Here is a 21689-nt window from a genome sequence, read left to right as displayed (position 1 = left end):
TGGGGTACCCCATAGGTCCATCAATGTGTGGTGGTTTCGGGGTGCCCCATAGGTCCATAGAGAAGTTGGTGGTTTTGGGGTGCCCCATAGGACGTGGAGAAGTTGGTGGTTTTGGGGTGCCCCATAGGTCCATCAAAGTGTGGTGGTTTCGGGGTGCCCCATAGGTCCATGGAGAAGTTGGCGGTTTTGGGGCTCCCCATAGGTCCATCAATGTGTTGGCAGTTTTGGGGTGCCCCATAGGTCTGTAGACAAGTTGGCGGTTTCGGGGTGCCCATAGGTCCGTGGTTGGTTTCGGGGCTCCCCATAGGTCCATCAAAGTGTGGTGGCTTCGGGGTGCCCCATAGGTCCTTGAATGTGTTGGTGGTTTCGGGGCACCCCAAAAGTCCTCAAGAACATTTTTGGGGCCCAGGCCTAACTGATATTTTTGGGGCACCCCCGTGCTCCTGATTCGCAGTTTCAGGGCACCCCAAAGTTCCTGATTGACGGTTTCAGGGCACCCCAAAATTCCTGATTGGCGGTTTCAGGGCACCCCAAAGTTTCTAATTGGCAGTTTCAGGGCACCCCAAAAAAAAATCTTAATACCATTTTCGGGGCACAGTCCAAAATAACATTTTTGGGGCGCCCCAAAACACCTGAATGGCGGTTTCGGGGCACCCCAAAATTCCTAATCGGCGGTTTCAGGGAACCCCAAAGGTCTTGAAAGGCGGTTTCAAGGCACCCCAAAAGTCCTAAATACCATTTTTGGGGCCCAGTCCTAACCGATATTTTTGGGGCACCCCATCCATGCTCCTGATTGGCGGTTTCAGGACCCCCCCAAACCACCTGATTGGCGGTTTCGGGGCACCCCAAAATTCCTACGGCGGTTTCGGGGCACCCCAAAACCCTTTCAGCCCCCCCAACCTCCCCCCCCCCCCCCCCCCCCCCCCAAAATTACAATCCCGCCCCCCCCCAACCCCCCACCTCCCCCCAACCCTTCGGGGGGGGCATTTTTGGGGCTTCCCCCCCCCCCCTTTTTTTTTTTTTTTTACCCCTTCCCCCCCCGCTGAAAAAAATCCCCGATATCCCTCAAGGTGACGCGGGGCTGGGGGGGGCCGGGGGGGTCCGCCCCCCAAATTTTCGGCGGCGGGGGCGGGGGGAGGGGGGGGTCGTCGTCCCCCCAGGGCGGGGGAGGGGGTCCCCAAAGCTCGGGGCGGGGGGAGGGGCTGTCCTGTCCCGTCCCCCCCCCCCGGAGCAGGAGCTGCTGGCACAGGAGCCCCCCCGCCAGCATCAGGGCCCCCCCCAGCGCCCCCAGCCCCACCATGGCCCCCAGGCAGCGCCCGCAAACTGGGGGGCACTCGGGGGGGGCGGCGGCGGAGCCGTGGGGCGCCCCACGGCCCCCGGGACCCACAGCAGGGTCAGGGCCAGGGCCCACGGGGGGGGCATTTTTATTTTTGGGGGGGGGGGGGGTTATGGGGTTGGGGGGGGGGCTCTATGGGGTTGGGGAGGGTTGGGGGGCTCTATGGGGTTGGGGGCGTTGGGGGGGGTTCTATGGGGTGGGGGGGTTGGGGGGGCTCTATGGGGTTGGGGGGGTTGGGGGGGGCTCTATGGGGTGGGGGGGGTTGGGGGGGGCTCTATGGGGTGGGGGGGTTGGGGTGGTCTCTATGGGGTGGGGGGGGCTGGGGGGTTGGGGGGGGCTCTATGGGGTTGGGGGGTGGTCTATGGGGTTGGGGGGGTCTATAGGGTTTGGGGGGGGTTGGGGGGAGCTTTATGGGGTTGGGGGGGGTCTACGGGGTTGGGGGGCTTGGGGGGTTGGGGGGGGCTCTATGGGGTTGGGGGGGTTGGGGGGGATCTATGGGGTGGGGCAGGGTGGGGTTGGGGGGGCTCTATGGGGTTGGAGGGGTCTATAGGGTTTGGGGGGGGTTGGGGGGAGCTTTATGGGGTTGGGGGGGCTCTATGGGGTTGGGGGGGTCTATAGGGTTTGGGGGGGGTTGGGGGGAGCTTTATGGGGTTGGGGGGGAGTCTATGGGGTTGGGGGGGTTGGGGGGGGTTCTATGGGGCTGGGGGGGTTATGGGGCTGGGGGGGTGTTATGGGGTTTCTATGGGGCTGGGGGGGAGATATGGGGTTGGGGGGGGCTCTATGGGGCTGGGGGTGGGATGTGGGGGTGGGGGGGGGATATGGGGTGGGTAGGGGGGGTTATGGGGTTTCTATGGGGCTGGGGGGGGGGGATATGGGGCTAGGGAGGGGGCTATGGGGTTCCTATAGGGCTCTATGGGGCTGGGAGAGATCTATGGGGCTGGGAGAGGGTTATGGGGTTTGGAGGGGGTTATGGGGTTTCTATAGGGCTGGAGGGGGCTCTATAGGGTTCCTATAGTGTGTGTGGGGGGGTCTCTATGGGGTTGGGAGGGAGCTATGGGGTTCCTATAGGGCGCTATGGGGCTGGGAGAGATCTATGGGGCCTGGAGAGGTCTATGGGGTTGGGAGGGGGCTAATGGTGTGGGGAGGGGGCTATAGGGTTTTTTCTATAGGGCTCTATGGGGCCGGGAGGGATCTATAGGGTGGGGGGGGGTCTGTGGGGTTCCTGGGGGGGTATGGGGTTCCTACGGGGCTCTATGGGGCTGGGAGGGGGCTGTGGGGTTTCTATAGGGCTCTATGGGGCTGGGAGGGATCTATGGGGCTGGGAGGGGGCTATAGGGTTTCTATAGGGCTCTATGGGGCCGGGAGGGATCTATGGGGCTGGGAGGGGGCTATAGGGTTTCTATAGGGCTCTATGGGGCCAGGAGGGATCTATAGGGTGGGGAGGGGTCTGTGGGGTTCCTGGGGGTGTATGGCGTTCCTATAGGGCTCTATGGGGCAGGGAGAGATCTATGGGGCTGGGAGGGGGGGTAGTCTATGGGGTGGGGAGGGGACTTATAGGGCCGCTGCTCTTGGCCTCTACGGGTGATGCTGCGGTTCCCTATGGGGCTGGGGGGGGTGGGGGGTGGGGGGGGGAGCTTTCTATGGGGCAGCTATGGGGCCGGGAGGGTTATGGGGTGGGGGGGGGGTGGGGGGGCGGCGTACCTGGCTTTGTGGGGCGCTATGGGGCGCCATGGGGCGCTACGGGGCGCTGCGGGTGGCCCCGGCCAAGCTCTTCCGCCCTCGGCGTCACGGGGGCAGGATCTGGCCCCCGCCCCCCCCCCCCCCCCCCGGGAAATTGGGGCCCCCCCCCCCGGCCCTATAAGGGATTTGGGGTGGTTTGGGGGGGGCTCTATGGGGTGCTGGGGGGGTCTTTGGGGTCCCTGGGGGGCTTCCGGGGGGGGCTATGGGGTTGCTGGGGGAGGGGGTTGTGGGGTGCTGTGGGGCTCTTGGGGGGGTTGTGGGGGCTGTGGGGCTGAAGAAGCCTCCCAGTCCCCTCCCAGTACCTCCCAGTCCCTCCCAGTTACCTCTCAGTCCCCTCCCAGTACCTCCCAGTGCCTTCCAGGCCCCTCCCAGTGCCCCTCAGTGACCTCCCAGAGCCTCCCAGTGCCCCCCAGTACCTCCCAGTTACCTCCCAGTCCCCTCCCAGTGCCTCCCAGACCCTCCCAGTCCCCTCCCAGTCCCTTCCCAGTGCCCCTCAGTGACCTCGAGTGCCTCCCAGTGCCCCCCAGTCCCCTCCCAGTCCCTCCCAGTTACCTCCTAGTCCCTCTCAGTTACTCCCAGTCCCCTCCCAGTCCCTCCCAGTGACCTCTGAGTCCCCTCCCAGTCCCTCCCAGTCCCTCCCAATCCCCCTCCAGTCTACCCCAGCCCCTCCCAGTGACCTCCGAGTCCCCTCCCAGTCCCTCCCAAGAGACCAGGCTGAGGGGGGGCTGCAGCACAAAGCGTTTAATCCTGCCCCGGTTGGAGGCGCGGAGGCTGGAGGCCACGGAGGACCTGGAGGAGGTCTGGCCTCCTGGGGGGGCCGAGCTTAGGGGGCTGGAGGACCAAGTTGGGGGGCTGGAGGCCCTTCTCCGGAGCCAGAAGATGGATCCTGGAGCTCCTCAAGATCCTCCCGGAGGCCAAATTTGGGATTTTGGAGGCCTGGAGAAGATTTGAGGCCAAAATGGGGCTCCTGGAGGCCCAGGAGATCCTCCTCGAGGCCCGATGATGGATCCTGGAGCTCCGCGAGATCCTCCCGGAGGCCGAAATTGGGATTTTGGAGGCCCGGAGAAGCCTTTTTGAGGCCAAAAGAGGGATCTTGGTCTGGAGAAGCCTCCTCGAGGCCCGATGATGGATCCTGGAGGTCCGCAAGATCCTTCTGGAGGCCGAAATTGGAATCCTGGAGGTCTGGAGAAGCCTTTTTGAGGTCAAAAGATGGATCTTGAAGGCCAGGCGAGGAATCGACCTCCGCGGAAGCTTCCCTCGAACCAGCCCGAGCCTCCGGGAGGCCACTGGCGGCCTCCCCGTCTCCGTCCTCCACATCACCGAGGTCCTCCCACGACTCGTCCTCGTCCCAGGAGCCCCCCAGGGACTCCCCAAAGTCCCCGTGGAGGCTCTCGCCTTCGTCCTCTTCCTCGTCCTCCTGTTCCTCTTGGGTGGGCCAAGTCACGGGGCCATCACCGGCCCTCGGTGGCCAGTGGGAGAGGTGGTAGAGGCCCCCGTTGGTCCGGGGGGGCTGCGGGACGTAGTCCTGGCAGAGGGGCCCCCCCAGAGCTGGCCCGCATGCTGCCAGGTAGCTGAACTTGAGGTGGCCTTTCCCGGCGAAGCAGACGACCTCGCGGGTCCGCCCAGCCTCCACGGGCTCCGTGCAGGTCCCCAGGCGGTCGTCGTCCCACCCGTTGTCGCGGTCCCACACCTCCAACTTCAGGACGGCGCCGGGGACGAGGTCAAGCATCCCCAGATCCAAGCGCGCCCGCCATTTCGGGTGGTTGTTGTTCCACACCGGCGCCGTCTGCGCCCGCCGGCCTCCCAGAAACACCCGGACGTAGGCGTCGGTGGCCGAAAAGAGGTCCCCCTGCCACCCCTGCCCCTCCTGCACCAGCACCGTCACCTGCGCCATGCCCCGGTGCCGCGAGCAGCAGCCGGTGGTGACGGCGGCGTTGGCCGTGCAACTGCATTGGCAGGGGCCCACAAGATGGCGGCCGCCGGTGCAGGCCTGGCTGCAGTTGAGCCGCAAGGCCCGCCAGGCGATGTAGTGCCCGATGGCCGCCCGTAACGCCCCGCGCCGCTTGTCGGATTTGGGCACGAGGGTGTGGAGAGGCCGGACATTGGACGCCACCAGGCCGGGGAGGCGGGGCAGGCCCTGCAGCCATTTTGTGTAGGCCTCGGGCCTACCGTAGAGTAGGTCGCCGTGCTCCTCGCCACCTTCCACCTCCACCAAGCGCTCACTGAAGACCTCGTTGAAGCTGGCGTTGGCTCGGTTGCTTGCCCGGGCTCTCTTGCAGGCCTTGGCCATGGCTTGGAACTGGACGGGACCGGCGTTGGCGGCCATTTCCACCTTCAAGCAGTCGGCCACTTCCTGGGCGCTCAGCCCTGCCGCGGTGGCCTGGCAGGTGCGGATGGCGGTGATGGCGCGCAGGCGGCCCCCCAGTTGGGCCGACTGGATGTAGTGGGTGCCATAGGCGGCCAGGAGCTCGCCATAGTCGGCGGCGGTGTCCGGGGTGAAGTGGGGGGGCAATGCCTTCACGGCTCGCAGGAAGTGGGGGGACGGACGGGGAGGGTTGGAGGCCGAGATCCTGGGGGGGGGGGGAGAGGGAGGGAGATCAGTGCGGGCAGGGGGTGGACGTAGCGGGGGGCTGTGGGGTGATTTGGGGGGGGGGTCTGTGGGGTGATTTGGGGGGGGGTCTGTGGGGTGATTGGGGTGGCCATAGAATGATTGAGGGGGGGTCTATGGGGTGATTGAGGGGGACTATGGGGTGTTGGGGTGGTCTCTGGGGTGTTTGGGGGGGGGTTATGGGGTGTTGGAAGGGTCTGTGGGGTGGTTGGGGGGTATTGGAAGGGTCTATGGGGTGTTGGAAGGGTCTATGGGGTGATTGGGGGCTCTATGGGGTGATTGGGGGGGTCTACGGGGTGATTGGGGGGGTCTACGGGGTGATTGGGGGGGTCTACGGGATGTTGGAAGGGTCTGTGGGGTGGTTGGGGGGTATTGGAAGGGTCTCTGGGGTGATTGGGGGTCTATGGGGTGATTGGAGGGGGTCTACGGGGTGGTTGGAGGGGGTCTATGGGGTGGTTGGAGGTCTATGGGGTGATTGGGGGGGTCTATGGGGTGATTGGGGGGGTCTATGGGGTGATTGGAAGGGGTCTATGGGATGTTGGAAGGGTCAGTGGGGTGGTTGGGGGGTATTGGAAGGGTCTCTGGGGTGACTGGGGGTCTATGGAGTGATTGAGGGGGTCTATGGGGTGTTGGGGTAGTCTATGGGGTGATTGGGGGGGTCTATGGGGTGATTGGGGGGGTCTATGGGGTGATTGGGGGGGTCTATGGGGTGATTGGGGGGGTCTATGGGGTGTTGGAAGGGTCTACGGGATGTTGGAAGGGTCTGTGGGGTGGTTGGGGGGTATTGGAAGGGTCTCTGGGGTGATTGGAGGGGGTCTACGGGGGTGGTTGGAGGGGGTCTACGGGGTGATTGGGGGGTCTATGGGGTGATTGGGGGGTCTATGGGGTGATTGGAGAGGGTCTATGGGGTGTCGGAAGGGTCTATGGGGCGGTTGCAGGGTATTGGAAGGGTCTATGGGGTGGTTGGGGGGGTCTGTGGGGTGGTTGGGGGGGGTCTGCAGGGCGCTATGGGGGTACTGGAGGGGGCAACGGGGTTTGGGGAGGGGTTGGGGGCTGTGGAAGAGGAGGTGATGGAGGACGAGTGAAGACGATGGAGATGGAGGAGGGATGAAGATGACGGAGGAGACGGAGGAGGAGAGGAAGAAGATGGAGGAGATGGAAGAGATGGAGATGAAGATGACGGAGACAGAGAAGACGGAGGAGAGAGAAAGGAGGGATGAAGATGATGGCGGAGATGGAGGAGGAGAGGAAGAAGATGGAGGAGACGGAGACAAAGGAGACGAAGAAGATGGAAGAGATGAAGATGAAAAAGAGGAGATGGAGGAGACGAAGAAGATGGAAGAGATGAAGAAGATGAAAAAGAGGAGACGGAGGAGATGGAGGAGACGATGATGATGATGATGGAGGACAGGAGAGGAAGGACCCCCGCTTCCCCCGGACCCACCAGTAGTGCACGCAGTGCACCTCGTTGCTGGCGAAGCTGTAGCGGTCCTCCCGCTGCCGCTGCATCCCGAACTCGGCCACCCGCGAGTGGGACCCGGCCACCGCCACGGCCACCCCGGCCCCCGGCTTCACCGCCGTCCCCAAGCCCACCCGCCAGCCCTGGGCCACCTCCTCCACCTTGGCCACCATCGTCCCCACCGCCGACGTCCCCTCGGCCACCGTGGTCTTCGCCTTGCACTTGCGACCCGCCCGCCACTTCCCGGCCCCCGGGGGGAGCCGGAGGGGGCGACCGTCGTGTAAGGGGTCCCGGCAGATAACGCACGGTCCCTTGGGGGTCTCGGGGGGTCCCGAGATGTCCAGGGCTTGTCCCTCCGTTGGGGACAAGGTGGTGACGTCCAGCCCCAAGCCCAAGATGTCGGTGCCGGGGACCAGGGGGACGTCGCAGGCTTGCCCCGTGGCGCGGTGGCAGTGGGGACGGGACGGGGGGCAGAGGAGGAGGGTGAGGAGGGCCAGGAGGGGTGGCGAGGGGGAGGGGCGGTGGGGGGGGGACATCGTGGCGGCGGCAGCGGCAGTGGCGGCGGTGGCCCTGTGGGGAGAGGGGATGAGGAGGTGAGGGCGGGGACAAGGAGATGGTGGTGGGGACGTGGGGATGGGGACAAGGAGGTGAGGGTGGGGACAAGGACGTGGGGATGATGGTGGGGACGTGGGGATGGGGACAAGGACGTGGTGATGGGGACAAGGACGTGGGGACGGGGACAAGGACGTTGGGACATGGTGATGGGGACAAGGACGTGGGGATGGGGACAAGGACGTGGGGATGGGGACAAGGACGTGGGGATGGGGACAAGGACGTGGGGACGGGGACAAGGACGTGAAGATAGGGAGGTGGCGATGGGGACAAGGGGATGGGGACAAGGACGTGGGGATGCGGACATGAGGACGGGGACAAGGACATTGTGATGGGGACATGGGGATGGGGACAAGGACGTGGGGATGGGGACGTGGAGATGATGGTGGGGACGTGGTGATGGGGACGAGGACACGGGGATATGGAGATGGGGACAAGGACCTGAGGATAGGGACAAGGACATGGGGATGGGGACATGGTGATGGGGACGAGGATGTGACGATGGGGACACAGTGACGGGGACGTGGAGATAGGGACAAGGACCTGAGGATGGGGACAAGGACGTGGGGATGGGGACATGGAGATGGGGACATGGAGATGATGGTGGGGACAAGGACGTTGAGATGGGGACAAGGACCTGAGGATGGGGACGACGACGTTGGTGATGGGGACGCGGCGACGGGGACATCGAGATGATGGTGGGGACAAGGACACGGGGACGGGGACGTGGCGATGGGGACAAGAAAAGTGCCAAGGTGGCCGCGGGGCTGGGGCCAAGGGGGCGAAGATGGCATGCCTTGGGGACGGTGACGTGGCGCTGTGGTCATGGGGACGTGGCGCTGTGGTCAGGGGGCCCTGGTGACACTGACGTGGCGCCGGGGACAGGGACGTGGTGGTGGGGACGTGGCGGTGGGGACGTGATGGTGGGGATGTGGAGGTGACAAGGACGTGGGGACGGTGACGTGGCGGTGGGGACGGTGGGGTGGGGATGGGGACATGGGGACGTGGGGGTGATGGTGAGGACGTGGACATGGGGATGTGGAGGACAAGGGGGACAAGGGGGACACGGAGAACATCGAGGACATGGAGGAAGAGGGGGACAAGGGGGACATCGGGGACTTGGAGGACGTGGAGAACATTGAGGACGTGGAGGACATCAAGGACATGGAAACGGAGGACATGGAGGACGTGGAAGGACACGGAAACGGGGGACATGGAGGACAGGGAAAGGGAGGCTGTAGAGGACATGGAAGACATGGAAATGGAGGACGTGGAGATGGAGGACAGGGAAATAGAGGACACGGAGGACGTGGAGGACATGGAAAGGGAGGACATGGAGGACAGGGAAAGGGAGGCTGTAGATGTGGAGGACATGGAAATGGGGGACATAGAGGACACGGAGGATGTAGAGGACGTGGAGGACATGGAAAGGGAGGATGTAGAGGACGTAGAAGTGGAGGACATGGAAATGAGGGAGATAGAGGACGTGGAGGACATGGAAAAGGAGGACGTGGAGGACACGGAGGATGTGGAGGACGTGGAAGACATGGAAATGGAGGACGTAGAGGACGTGAAGGACATGGATGTGGAGGACGTAGAGGACGCAGAAAAGGAGGACACGGAGGACATGGAAAGGGAGGACATGGAGGACAGGAAAGGAGGATGTGGAGGACACAGAGGACATGGAAAAGGAGGACGTGGAAGACATGAAGAACATGGAAGTGGAGGGCGTGGAGGACGTGAAGGATGCAGAAAAGGAGGACACGGGGGACGTGGAGGCCATGGAAAAGGAGGACATGGAGGATGTGGAGGACATGGGAAAGGAGGATGTAGAGGACATGGAGACCATGGAAAAGGAGGACACGGAGGATGTGGAGAACGTGGAAAGGGAGGACATGGAGAAGATGGAAATGAAGGATGTGGAGGATGTGGAGGACACAGAAAAGGAGGACGTGGAGGACGTGGAAAGGGAGGATGTGGAGGCCATGGAAAAGGAGGACGTGGAAGCCATGGAAGACATGGAAAAGGAGGACACGGAGGCCATGGAAGACATGGAAAAGGAGGACCCAGAGGATGTGGAGGACGTGGAAAAGGAGGACACGGAGGATGTGGAGGCCATGGAAAAGGAGGACACGGAGGATGTGGAGGACGTGGAAAAGGAGGATGTGGAGGCCATGGAAGACATGGAAAAGGAGGACACGGAGGACACGGAGGCCATGGAAGACATGGAAAAGGAGGACACGGAGGCCATGGAAGACATGGAAAAGGAGGACACGGAGGATGCGGAGGCCATGGAAAAGGAGGACACGGAGGACACGGAGGCCATGGAAAAGGAGGACACGGAGGCCATGGAAAAGGAGGACACGGAGGACACGGAGGCCATGGAAAAGGAGGACACGGAGGCCATGGAAGACATGGAAAAGGAGGACATGGAAAAGGAGGACACGGAGGCCATGGAAGACATGGAAAAGGAGGACACGGAGGCCATGGAGGCCATGGAAAAGGAGGACACGGAGGACACGGAGGCCAAGGGAGGCCACGGACGCGGGGGACACGGGGCCGCGCAGCTCCCTCCGTACTCACCAGCAGCAGCCTCTCCTTGTGGCCGAGCCGGGGGGGTGGAGGCCCCCTTACGTCCTCCCCCCCCCCCCCTTCCCCAGTGGCTTCACGGCCCCTCCTCGTCCCCCACCCCGCGCCCCACACTTGGGGGGCGAAGTCCCTCCACGTGTGTCCCCCCCCAAAAAAATAATTAACCAAAAAAACCCAAAAAACCCCAAAGTTCCTGGCAGCGATGACTCACATCGGGGGGGGGGGGGGGGGGTGACACTTGTGTCACCTCCCCGCACGGTGACACAGGATGTGGGTCACGCCGGGGGGGGGGGACATCAAGGGGGTGGCAGGGACGCGGGGCGAAATTTTGGGGTGAAAAGTGCTTTATTTTGGGGTGTCCCCCTCCACTTTCCTCCCCCCCCCCTTTTTTGAGGTACGGGGCGGGGGGGGGCTTGGGGACACCGTGGGGGGCTTTGGGGACAAGGGGGGGGTCCTTGGGGACACGGTGGGGGGGATTTGGGGACATTTTGGGGACATTTTGGGGATGGGGGGGCAGGAGGTAGCTCGGAGCGAGGCGCGCAAGATGGCGGCGTGGTCGTGGGGCGCCCCCCCCCCCCAAATTAGGAGGACAGGAAGTGACGTCGTTCAAGGCAGGAAGTGGGCCCCGCCCACAAGGGGCGGGGCGAAGGCACCGGTGGGGGTAGTGTGGGCCAATGGCGGCCAGCCGTGGGCGGGGCCTGGAGGGGAAGTGACGTCGGTGGGCTGGGGGGCGGTGGTGGTGGCCCAGTGCCTCCCAGTTCATCCCAGTGCCTCCCAGTTCAACCCAGTTCATCCCCCTAGACCCCCCCAGTCACCCCCAGTTCATCCCAGTGCCTCCCAGTTCATCCCAGTCACCCTCGGTTCATCCTCCTGGACCCGCCCAGTTACCCCCAGTTCCTCCCAGTTCATTCCAGTTCAACCCAGTCACCCCCAGTTCAACCCAGTGCCTCCCAGTTCATTCCGCTAGACCCTCCCAGTCACCCCCAGTTCATCCCAGTTCAACCCAGTCACCCCCAGTTCATCCCAGTGCCTCCCAGTTCATCCCAGTCCTCCCCAGTTGGTGACAGCACCCCTCCCAGTCCCTCCCAGTTCCTCCCAGTTCAACCTGGTTCATCCCAGTCCTCCCCAGTTGGTGACAGCACCCCTCCCAGTCCCTCCCAGTTCATCCCAGTCCCCCTAGCTGCTCACAGCGCCCTTCCCAGTCCCTCCCAGTGACCCCCAGTTGCCCACAGCACCCCTCCCAGTCCCTCCCAGTTCATCCCAGTCCCCCTAGCTGCTCACAGCGCCCCTCCCAGTCCCTCCCAGTGCCCCCCAGTTGCCCACAGCGCCCCTCCCAGTCCCTCCGAGTCCCTCCCAGTTCATCCCAATCCCTCTCAGTTCCTCCCCAGTGCCTCCCCAGTGCTCCCAGTGCCCTCACCGGTCGGTCCCAGTGCTACCCGGTGGCCGCGGTGGCAGCGATGATGGCAGCGACGATGAGGACGGTGACGAGGACGCAGGCGGCCACCAGCAGCTTCTTCTGCGGGGGGACAGCGGGGACAGGTTGGGGACAGGCCACCACCCCCGGGTGCCACCACCCATGGGTGCCACCACCCCCGGGTGCCACCAACCCGATGTCACCGCCCCCGGGTGCCACCACCCCAAGTGCCACCAACCCGATGCCACCAAATCCAGGTGCCACCAACCCGATGCCACCACCCTTGGGTGCCACCAACCCGACGCCACCACCCTTGGGTGCCACCGACCCAAGGACATCAACCAAAGTGCCACCAACCCCAAGTGCCACCAACCCGATGACATCAACTGAAGTGCCACCAGCCCACGTGACACCAATGCCACCAGTCCCAGGTGTCCCCAACCCAATGCCACCAACCCAAGTGCCACCACCTCAAGTGCCACCAACCCAATGTCACCAAGTGCCACCAACCCAATGCCACCAAGTGCCACCAAATCCAGGTGCCACCAACCCAAGTGCCACCAATCCCATGTGCCACCAACCCAATGCCACCACCCCAAGGTGTCACCAACCCAATGACATCAAGTGCCACCAACCCAAGTGCCACCAACCCGATGCCACCAAATCCAGGTGCCACCAACCCGATGCCACCACCCTTGGGTGCCACCAACCCGACGCCACCACCGACCCAAGGACATCAACCAAAGTGCCACCAACCCCAAGTGCCACCAACCTGATGACATCAACTGAAGTGCCACCAACCCACATGACACCAATGCCACCAGTCCCAAGTGCCACCAACCCAAGTGCCACCAAGTGCCACTAAGCCCAATGCCACCACCCCAAGGTGTCACCAACCCAATGCCATCGCCCCCGGGTGCCACCAACCCAATGTCACCGCTCCTGGGTGCCACCAACCCAAGTGCCACCAACCCAAGGACATCAACCAAAGTGCCACCAACCCCAAGTGCCACCAACCCAGGTGCCACCAACCCCAAGTGCCATCAACCCAATGCCACCAACCCAAGTGACACCAACCCAATGTCACCAAGTGCCACCGACCCAATGCCACCAATCCCAGGTGCCACCAAGTGCCACCAACTCAATGCCACAAACCCCAAGTGCCACCAACCCGATGCCACCAACCCAAGTGCCACCAAGTGCCACTAAACCCAATGCCACCACCCCAAGGTGTCACCAACCCAATGCCATCACCCCCGGGTGCCACCAACCCAATGTCACCAACCCAAGTGCCACCAACCCAGGTGACACCAACCCAGGTGACACCAAGTGCCACCGACCCAATGCCACCAATCCCAGGTGCCACCAAGTGCCACCAACCCAATGCCACCACCCCAAGTGCCACCAAATCCAGGTGTCCCCAACCCAATGCCACCAATCCCATGTGCCACCAACCCAATGCCACCACCCAAATGCCACCAAGTGCCACCAAATCCAGGTGCCACCAACCCAAGTGCCACCAACCCAATGCCACCAAGTGCCACCAAATCCAGGTGCCACCAACCCAATGCCACCAACCCAATGCCACCAATCCCATGTGCCACCAACCCAATGACGTCAACCAAAGTGCCACCAGCCCAATGTCACCAAGTGCCACTAACTCAACGCCACCAAATCCAGGTGCCACCAACCCAATGCCACCACTCGGAGGTGCCACCAACCCAATGACATCAAGGGCCACCAACCCAAGTGCCACCAAGTCAATGCCACCAACCCCAAGTGCCACCAACCCCAAGTGTCCCCAACCCCGAGTGCCACCAACCCAGTGCCACCACCCAAATGCCACCAAGTGCCACCAAATCCAGGTGTCCTCAACCCAACGCCACCAACCCCGAGCGCCACCAAGTGCCACCAACCCAATGCCACCACCCAAATGCCACCAATGCCACCAAGTGCCACCAACCCAGTGCCACCACCCAAATGCCACCAAGTGCCACCAAGTGCCACCAACCCGTGCCACCACCCAAATGCCACCAAGTGCCACCAACCCAAGTGCCACCACCCAAATGCCACCAAGTGCCACCAAGTGCCACCAACCCAAGTGCCACCACCCAAATGCCACCAATGCCACCAAGTGCCACCAAGTGCCACCAAATCCAGGTGTCCCCAACCCAATGCCACCAACCCAAGTGTCACCAAGTGCCACCAACCCAAGTGCCACCAAATCCAGGTGTCCCCAACCCAGTGCCACCACCCAAATGCCACCAAGTGCCCCCACCCCAAGTGCCACCACCCCCAGATGCCACCCGTGACCCCTCCCCCCGTGTCCCCTCCCCCCCCCCCGTGTCCCCACCCGCCGCGCCCCGCGCTGGTGCTCCCGCGCCGTCCCCAGGTGCTGGTGGCCCTTGCGCACGCAGGTCCCCGACTCCAGAATGTTCTTCTCGATGCGGTCGATCACCTCCCCCTGCGCACCAGTATAAACCAGTATGAACCACTATGAACCAGCACAGACCGGTATAAAACAGTACAGACCAGTAGGAACCAATATAAAACCAATATAAACCAATACGGAGCAGTACAGGCCAGTGTGGGCCAACAGTATGGGCCAGCAGGTACCACTATGGACCAGTATAAACCAGCATGAACCAGTATAAACCAGTATGGACCAGTATAAACCAGTACAGACCAGTATAAACCAGTACGGACCAGTATAAACCAATATAAAACCAATATAAACCAGTACGGAGCAGTACGGGCCAGTGTGGGCCAACAGTGTGGGCCAGTAGGTACCACTATGGACCAGTATAAACCAGCATGGACCAGTATAAACCAGTACGGACCAGTATAAAGCAGTACGGACCAGTAGGAACCAATATAATCCAGTACAGGATGCTAGGCACCAGTACGAACCACCAGAATGGGCCAGTAGGCACCAGTACAGACCAGTATGAACCAGTATAAACTAGTACAAAACAGTATAAACCAGTACGGACCAGTATAAACCGATACGGACCAGTGTAAACCAGCACGGACCAGTGTAAACCAGCACGGACCGGTAGGCACCAATATAAAATCAATATAAACCAGTACGGACCAGTATGGGACAACAGCATGGGCCAGTAGGCACCAGTACAGACCAGTAGGCATCAGTACAGACCAGTAGGAACCAGTATAAACCAGTAGGGACCAGTATAAACCAGTAGGAACTAATATAAAACCAATATAAACCAGTATGGATCGGTATGGGCCAGTAGGCACCAGTATGAACCACCAGTACAGGCCAGTAGGCACCAGTACGGACCAGTATGAACCAGTATAAACCAGTACGGACCAGTAGGCACCAGCACAGCTGCCCAGGACACTCCTGTACCCTCCCAGTACCTCCCAGTCCCTCCCAGTGCCCCCCAATTCCCTCCCAGTCCCTCCCACTTCCCTCCCAGTGCCCCCTAATCCCCTTCCAGTCCCTCCCAGTGCTCCCCAATCCCCTCCCAGTCCCTCCCAGTCCTTCCCAGTGCCCCACAATCCCCTCCCAGTCCCTCCCAGTACCCCCCAATTCGCTCCCAGTCTCCTCCCAGTCCCTCCCACTACCCCCCAACTCACTCCCAGTCTCCTTCCAGTTCCTCCCAGTCCCCCCCACTCCCTCCCAGTCCCCTCCCAGCGCCCCCCACTCCCTCCCCAGCCCCTCCCAGTGTCCCCCACTCCCCTCCCAGTCCCTCCCAGTGCTCCCAGTTTGCCCACCTGCCCCTCGACGGTGGCCCCCAGCAGCACGAAGAGCTCCCCCAGCTCGCGCAGGCCTCGCTCCAGCCGCAGCAGCTCCTGGTGCCGCGCCGTCACCTCGTCCAGCGCCGCCCGCGTCGCCCGCGCCGCCCCCAGCACCTGCGCCAGCACCCATGGCTGCCTCCCCGCCAACACCCAGGGGTGCCCCCGACCCCCACCCGGACCCCCTGGCACCCATGGGTGGCCCTCAACGCTTAGTGGTGGCCCCTGAGACCCAGGGGTGCGCCCGTTGTCCCGGTGTCCGTGTGCTTGTGGGGGTGGGGAGGGGCACCCATGGGTGCTGCTGGGTACCCATGGGTGTTATAGGGCAGATAGGGGACTCTCGGATGGGTATGGGTGCTACTGGGCACCCATGGGTGCTACTGGGAAGCTGAGGGACCTCTGGGCACCCATGGGTGCTACAGAGCAGCTCTGGGGCCTTTGGATGTGTATGGGTGGTACTGGGCACCCATGGGTGCTACTGGAAAGCTGTGGGTCTTTCAGATGTGTGTGGGTGCTACTGGGCACCTATGGGTGCTACTGGGAAGCTGAAGGACCACTGGGCACCCATGGGTGCTACAGAGCAGCTCTGGGGCCTTTAGATGTGTATGGGTGCTACTGGGCACCCATGGGTGCTACTGGGAAGCTGAGGGACCTCTGGGCACCCATGGGTGCTATAGGGCAGCTAGGGGACCTTTGGATGTGTATGGGTGCTACTGAGCACCCAAGGGTGCTATAGAGAAGTGATGGGACCTTCAGATGTGTATGGGTGCTACTGGGCACCTATGGGACCTTGAGGGACATATGGGTGCTACAGGGCACCTATGGGTGCTCCTGGAGCCCTACAGGGCCTTTAGGGACGTATGGGTGCTGCAGGGCACCAATGGGTGCTACTGGAGCCCTACAGGGCCTTTAGGGACATATGGGTGCTACAGAACACCTATGGGTGCTCTAAGACACCTATGGGTGCTATAGGACACCCATGGGGTGCTACTGGAGCCCTACAGGACCTTTAGGGACATATGGGTGCTGCAGAACACCTATGGGTGCTCTAAGACACTTATGGGTGCTCTAGGAAACCTATGGGTACTCTAGGACACCCATGGGTGCTGTAGGGCATCCGCGTGTCCTTTGGGTCCCTATAGGTACTGCCGGCTACCTATGGCACCTATGGGTGCTGGGGGGGACCTATGGGTGCTGGGGGGGGATTGGTGGGACCTGTGCCCCCCCCCTCAAGGCCCCCACCCCCCCCAGCACCCATGGGTGCCCCCCTCACGTTGGAGACGAAGACTTCGCTCTGCCCCGTCTCCAGCATCTCCTCCAGCTCCTCGTCCGTCACCGCCGAGTTGCCGGCTGGGGGGGGGGGGGCACCGAAATTAGGGGGGGGTCCCGAAATTGGGGGGGTCCCCAATTATTGGGGGGGGGGTCCCAAATTTTAGGGGGAGGTCCCAGAAATTAGGGGGGGTGTCCCAAATTATTAAGGGGGGGGGGCACGCATTACGGGGGGGTCCCAGATATTGGGGGGGGCAGAAATTAGGGGGGGGTCCCAGATATCAATGGGGGGGTCCCAATTATTAAGGGGGGGTCCCAATTATTATTGGGGGGGGGCAAATTATTAGGGGGGGTCCCAATTATTGGGGGAGAAGGTCCCAAATATTATGGGAGAGGTCCCAATTATTGAGGGGGGGTCCCAAAATTAATGGGGGGGTCCCAATTATTAGGTGGGGTCCCAATTATTAAAGGGGTGGTCCCAAATATTAGGGGGGGGTCCCAAATATTAATGGGGGGGGGGTCCCAAATATTGGGGGTGGGCCCCAAAAATTGAGGGGGTCCCAAATATTATGGGGGGTCATCCCAAATATTAATGGGGGGGCCCCAAATATTATGGGAGGGGTCCCAATTATTAACGGGGGGGTTCCCAATTATTAACGGGGGGGGGTCCCAAATATTAATGGGGGTGGGGTCCCAAACATTACCGGGAGGGTCCCAAAATTAATGGGGGGGTCCCAATTATTAGGGGGGGTCCCCAAATTATTAATGGGGGGGTCCCAGAAATTAGGGGGGGGGGCAGATATTAATAGGTGGGGTCCCAGATATTAATGGGGGGGGGGGTCCAAGCAGTGGGAGGGGGTCACCCAATTCCACCCCCACCCCCCCCAACCCCCTTCCCGCCACCCCCCCCAAAGGCCCCCAGGGATTTTGGGGGACCCCCGCCCCGATATTATTTTTTTTGGGGGGGGGTCCCGGGGGGGCACCCACTGATCTGCAGCTGGCGTCGGACCCGCTCGAGGCTGCGCTGGCGGTAGCGGGCCTGGGCCGCGTGGCAGCGCCCCATCAGCTCCAGGAACTGCTGGGACAGCACCCGTGCTGGGGGGGGGGGGGCAAAACAGGGGGGGGCATGAGGCTTGGACCCCCCCAAAAGACCCCCCAAAAGGCGGCGGGGAACCCAAAAGCCCCCTTAGGGACCCCAAAATCCCGCTCGGCGGGCCCAAAATCCCAATCCAAGGGCCTAAAATCCCACTGTGAGGGCCCTAAAACTCGGTTTGGGGCCCAGAAATTCCATTTGAGGACCCAAAAATCCCACTCAGGAACCCAAAATCCTATTTGGGGACCTCAAAATCCTATTTGGGGACCTCAAAATCCCACTCTGAGGGCCCAAAATCCCATTTGGGGACCCCAAAATCCACTTGGGGACCCCAAAATCCCACTTGGGGACCCCAAAATCCCACTCTGAAGGCCCAAAATCCCTCTTAGGGACCCCAAAATCCCACGCTGAGGGCCCAAAATCCCGCTCCGAGGGCCCAAAAACTCAATTTGGGGCCCTGAAATCTCATTTGGGGACCCCAAAATCCACTCTGAAGGCCCAAAATCCCACTATGAGGGCCCAAAATCCCATTTGGGGACCTCAAAATCCCACTCTGAGGGCCCAAAAACCCACATGAGAACTCAAAATCCTGTTAGAGAACCCCAAAATCCCACTCTGAAGGCCAAAAATCCCATTTGGGGACCCCAAAATCCCACTTGGGAACCCCAAAATCCCACTCTGAGGGCCCAAAATCCCACATGAGAACCCAAAATCCTATTAGAGAACCCCAAAACCCCACTCTGAAGGCCCAAAATCCCATTTGGGGACCCCAAAATCCCACTTGGATCCCCTAAACCCCCCCCAAATCCCCCTTTTCCCCCCAAATCCCCCCCAAATCCCCCCCCCCTTTCCCCCAAAAACCCCCTCAGTGCCCCCCCAACGCCCCCCACGGACCCCAAAAAAACCCAAAACCCCCCAAAATTCAGTGCCCCCCCAAATCCCCCTTCAGCCCCCCCCAAATCCCCCATTTACCCCCCAAATCCCCCATTTACCCCCCAAAATCCCCCTTTTTCGCCCCAAAATCCCCCTTTAACCCCCCAAACCCCCCCTCAGGCCCCCCCTCACCCCCCAGGCCCCCCCAAAAAACCCCAAAACCCCCCAAATTTCACCGCCCCCCCCCCCCAAACCTGGGTGCGCTTCACCCTCGCCCCGATGGTGTTGCGGTTCTCGTCCTCCTCCTCCTTCCCCGGCTCCAACCCTATAGAATTTTTGGGGGGGGGGGGGTCACATATCGAGGGGGGGGGGTCCTATAGGGTCCCGGGGGGGGGGGGGGGGGGCGACCCTATAGATTTTTGGGGTCTCGCCTTTGAGGCGGGCGCCGATGTCCCGGGTCAGCTGCTGGATCTCCTCGCGCAGCGCCTGCAGGTCCCGCTTCAGCCCTGGGGGGGGGCAAAAAAAAAAGCTCGGGACCCCCCCCGAATACCCTTCCCCTATAGCTTGACCCCCCCCATAGGTTCGCCTCCTCCCCTATAGGTTCGCGCCCTTCCCTATAGGCTGAGCCCTTCCCCTATAGCCTGCCACCCCCCCAAACTACCCCCCAAATCCCCTGGGGACCCCCCCCAGGTACCCCAGAGCCCCCCCCCAGCCCCTATAGACCCCCTATAGGCCCCCCCGAGCCCCTATAGCCTCCCAGAGTCCCTATAGTCCCCCTATATCCACCCCTATATGCCCCCAGAGCCCCTATAGCTTCCCCTATAGCCCCCCCTATAGGCAACTGGAGACCCTACAGCCCCCCCATAGCCCCCCAGAACCCCTATAGCCCCCCCTATAGCCCCCCAGAGCCCCTATAGCCACCCCTGTAGCCATTAAGCCCCCATACCCTCCCCTAGAGCCCACCAAGCCCCCTTATAGCCCTCTATAGGCTTCCTATAGCCCCCCTATAGCCCTCAATAAGCCCCTACACCCCCACTATAGCCCTCCATAGCCCCCCTATAGGCCCCTATAACCCCCTATAGCCCCCTTACAGCCCTCTATAGGCCCCCTAGAGCCCTGTTATAGTCCTCCACAGGACCCTATAGCCTCCCCATAGGCCCCTATAATCCCCATATAACCCCCCCCCATGGCCCTCCATAGGCCTCTATAGCCCCATATAACCCCCATAGCCTCCCCATAGGCCCCTATAGCTCCCCTATAACCCACTATAGCCCTCCTATAATCCCCCTATAACCCCTCTATAGCCCTCTATAGGCCCCCTATAGCCCCCTTATAGTCCCCTAATAGCTCTCCATAGGCCCCTATAGCCCCCATACCCCCATAGACCCCTATAGCCCCCCTATAGGCCCCCTACTACCCCCTATAGCCCCCAAAGCCCCCTATACCCTCCCATAACCCCCCTACAACCCTCTACAGGCCCCCTATAGCCCTCTACAGCGCCCCCACAGACCCCTTATAGCCTCCCCTATACCCCCATACCCCCCCCAGTCCCTCTATAACCCCCCCATACCCCCTGTGACCCCCTTATAGCTCCCTATAGGCTCCCTATAGCCCCCTAAACACCCCCTATAGCCCCCCACACCCCCTCCATAGGCCCCTATAGCACCCTATAGCCCCCCCTATAGCCCCCCCATACACCCTATGGCCCCTATAGCCCCCCGATAACCCCCTATAGCCCCCATACCCCCACGTAGGAACATATAGCCCCCCCATAGCCCCCTATACACCCCCTATAGCCCCTATAGACCCCCCTATAGCCCCTACAGACCCCCCCATAGCCCCCTATAGCCCCTATAGACCCCCCCATAGCCCCCTATAGCCCCTATAGACCCCCCTATAGCCCCTACAGACCCCCCCATAGCCCCCTATAGCCCCTATAGACCCCCCTATAGCCCCTACAGACCCCCCATAGCCCCCTATAGCCCCTACAGACCCCCCTATAGCCCCCATACCCCCCCATAGCCCCCTATACACCCCCTATAGCCCCCATACCCCCCGTAGGAACCTATAGCCCCCCCCATAGGCCCCTATACACCCCCTATAGCCCCCTATAGCCCCTACAGACACCCCCATAGCCCCATATAGCCCCTATAGACCCCCCTATAGCCCCCATACCCCCACGTAGGAACCTATAGCCCCCCCCATAGCCCCCATACACCCCCTATAGCCCCTATAGACCCCCCTATAGTCCCCTATAGCCCCTACAGACCCCCCCTATAGCCCCCTATAGCCCCTATAGACCCCCTTATAGCCCCCATAGGAACCTATAGCCCCCCCATAGCCCCCTATAAACCCCCTATAGCCCCCTATAGACCCCATACCCCCCCATAGGAACCGGTAGCACCCCCCCATAGCCCCCTATACACCCCTTATAGCCCCTAGAGACCCCCCTATAGCCCCTACAGACCCCCCCATAGCCCCCATACCCCCACGTAGGAACCTATAGCCCCCCCATAGCCCCCTATACACCCCCTATAGCCCCTATAGACCCCCCATAGCCCCCTATAACCACTATAGACCCCCCTATTGCCCCCTATAGCCCCTACAGACCCCCCTATAGCCCCTACAGACCCCCCTATAGCCCCTACAGACCCCATAGGAACCTATAGCCCCTATACACCCCCTATACACCCCCTATAGCCCCTACAGACCCCCCTATAGCCCCTATAGCCCCTACAGACCCCCCCCAGCCCCCCTATAGCCCCTATAGACCCCCCTATAGCCCCCATACTTCCCCGTAGGAACCTATAGCCCCCCCATAGCCCCCTATACACCCCCTATAGCCCCTATAGACCCCCAATAGCCCCTATAGACCCCCCTATAGACCCCATAGGCTCCCCACCGTCGTCGGGCAGAGGGGTGCCCAGCACGGCCTCC

The 21689-nt window shown here is 61.9% G+C and overlaps 2 protein-coding genes across 2 annotated transcripts; both read right to left on the bottom strand.

Annotated features, from left to right (window-relative positions):
• Nucleotides 1–3803: 3803 nt before the first annotated feature.
• PRF1 (perforin 1) lies at nt 3804–10557 on the bottom strand. The gene is made up of 3 exons (XM_083854201.1): nt 10339–10557; nt 7129–7713; nt 3804–5646 (listed from the first exon to the last, which is right to left on the bottom strand). Exons 2-3 carry the CDS (start codon nt 7677–7679, stop codon nt 3900–3902), a joined length of 2298 nt encoding a protein of 765 aa, XP_083710327.1. The 5' UTR covers nt 7680–7713; nt 10339–10557; the 3' UTR covers nt 3804–3899.
• A 113-nt stretch (nt 10558–10670) lies between these two features.
• LOC310892011 (syntaxin-4-like) lies at nt 10671–21685 on the bottom strand (the record flags this gene model as incomplete). Its single annotated transcript, XM_083854200.1, has 10 exons — nt 10671–11042; nt 11762–11860; nt 14112–14222; nt 15497–15634; nt 16791–16867; nt 17774–17971; nt 18453–18468; nt 18977–19077; nt 19184–19258; nt 21655–21685. Coding segments are annotated over 9 exons (831 nt in total), but the record flags the coding sequence as incomplete, so codon positions are not given.
• Nucleotides 21686–21689: the final 4 nt, after the last annotated feature.

The sequence above is a fragment of the Anser anser genome, assembly GCF_964211835.1.
Source record: "Anser anser genome assembly, contig: HAP1_SCAFFOLD_683, whole genome shotgun sequence".
Taxonomy (NCBI): domain Eukaryota; kingdom Metazoa; phylum Chordata; class Aves; order Anseriformes; family Anatidae; genus Anser; species Anser anser.
This window is presented reverse-complemented; position numbering and strand designations above follow the sequence as displayed.

Coding starts and splice junctions, on each gene's coding strand:
- PRF1 (XM_083854201.1), bottom strand. CDS start 7,679: ATGTCCCCCCCCCACCGCCCCTCCCCCTCGCCACCCCTCCTGGCCCTC. Junction 5,647..7,128: donor GTGCACTGCGTGCACTACTG/GTGGGTCCGGGG, acceptor CCCCCCCCCCAG/GATCTCGGCCTCCAACCCTC.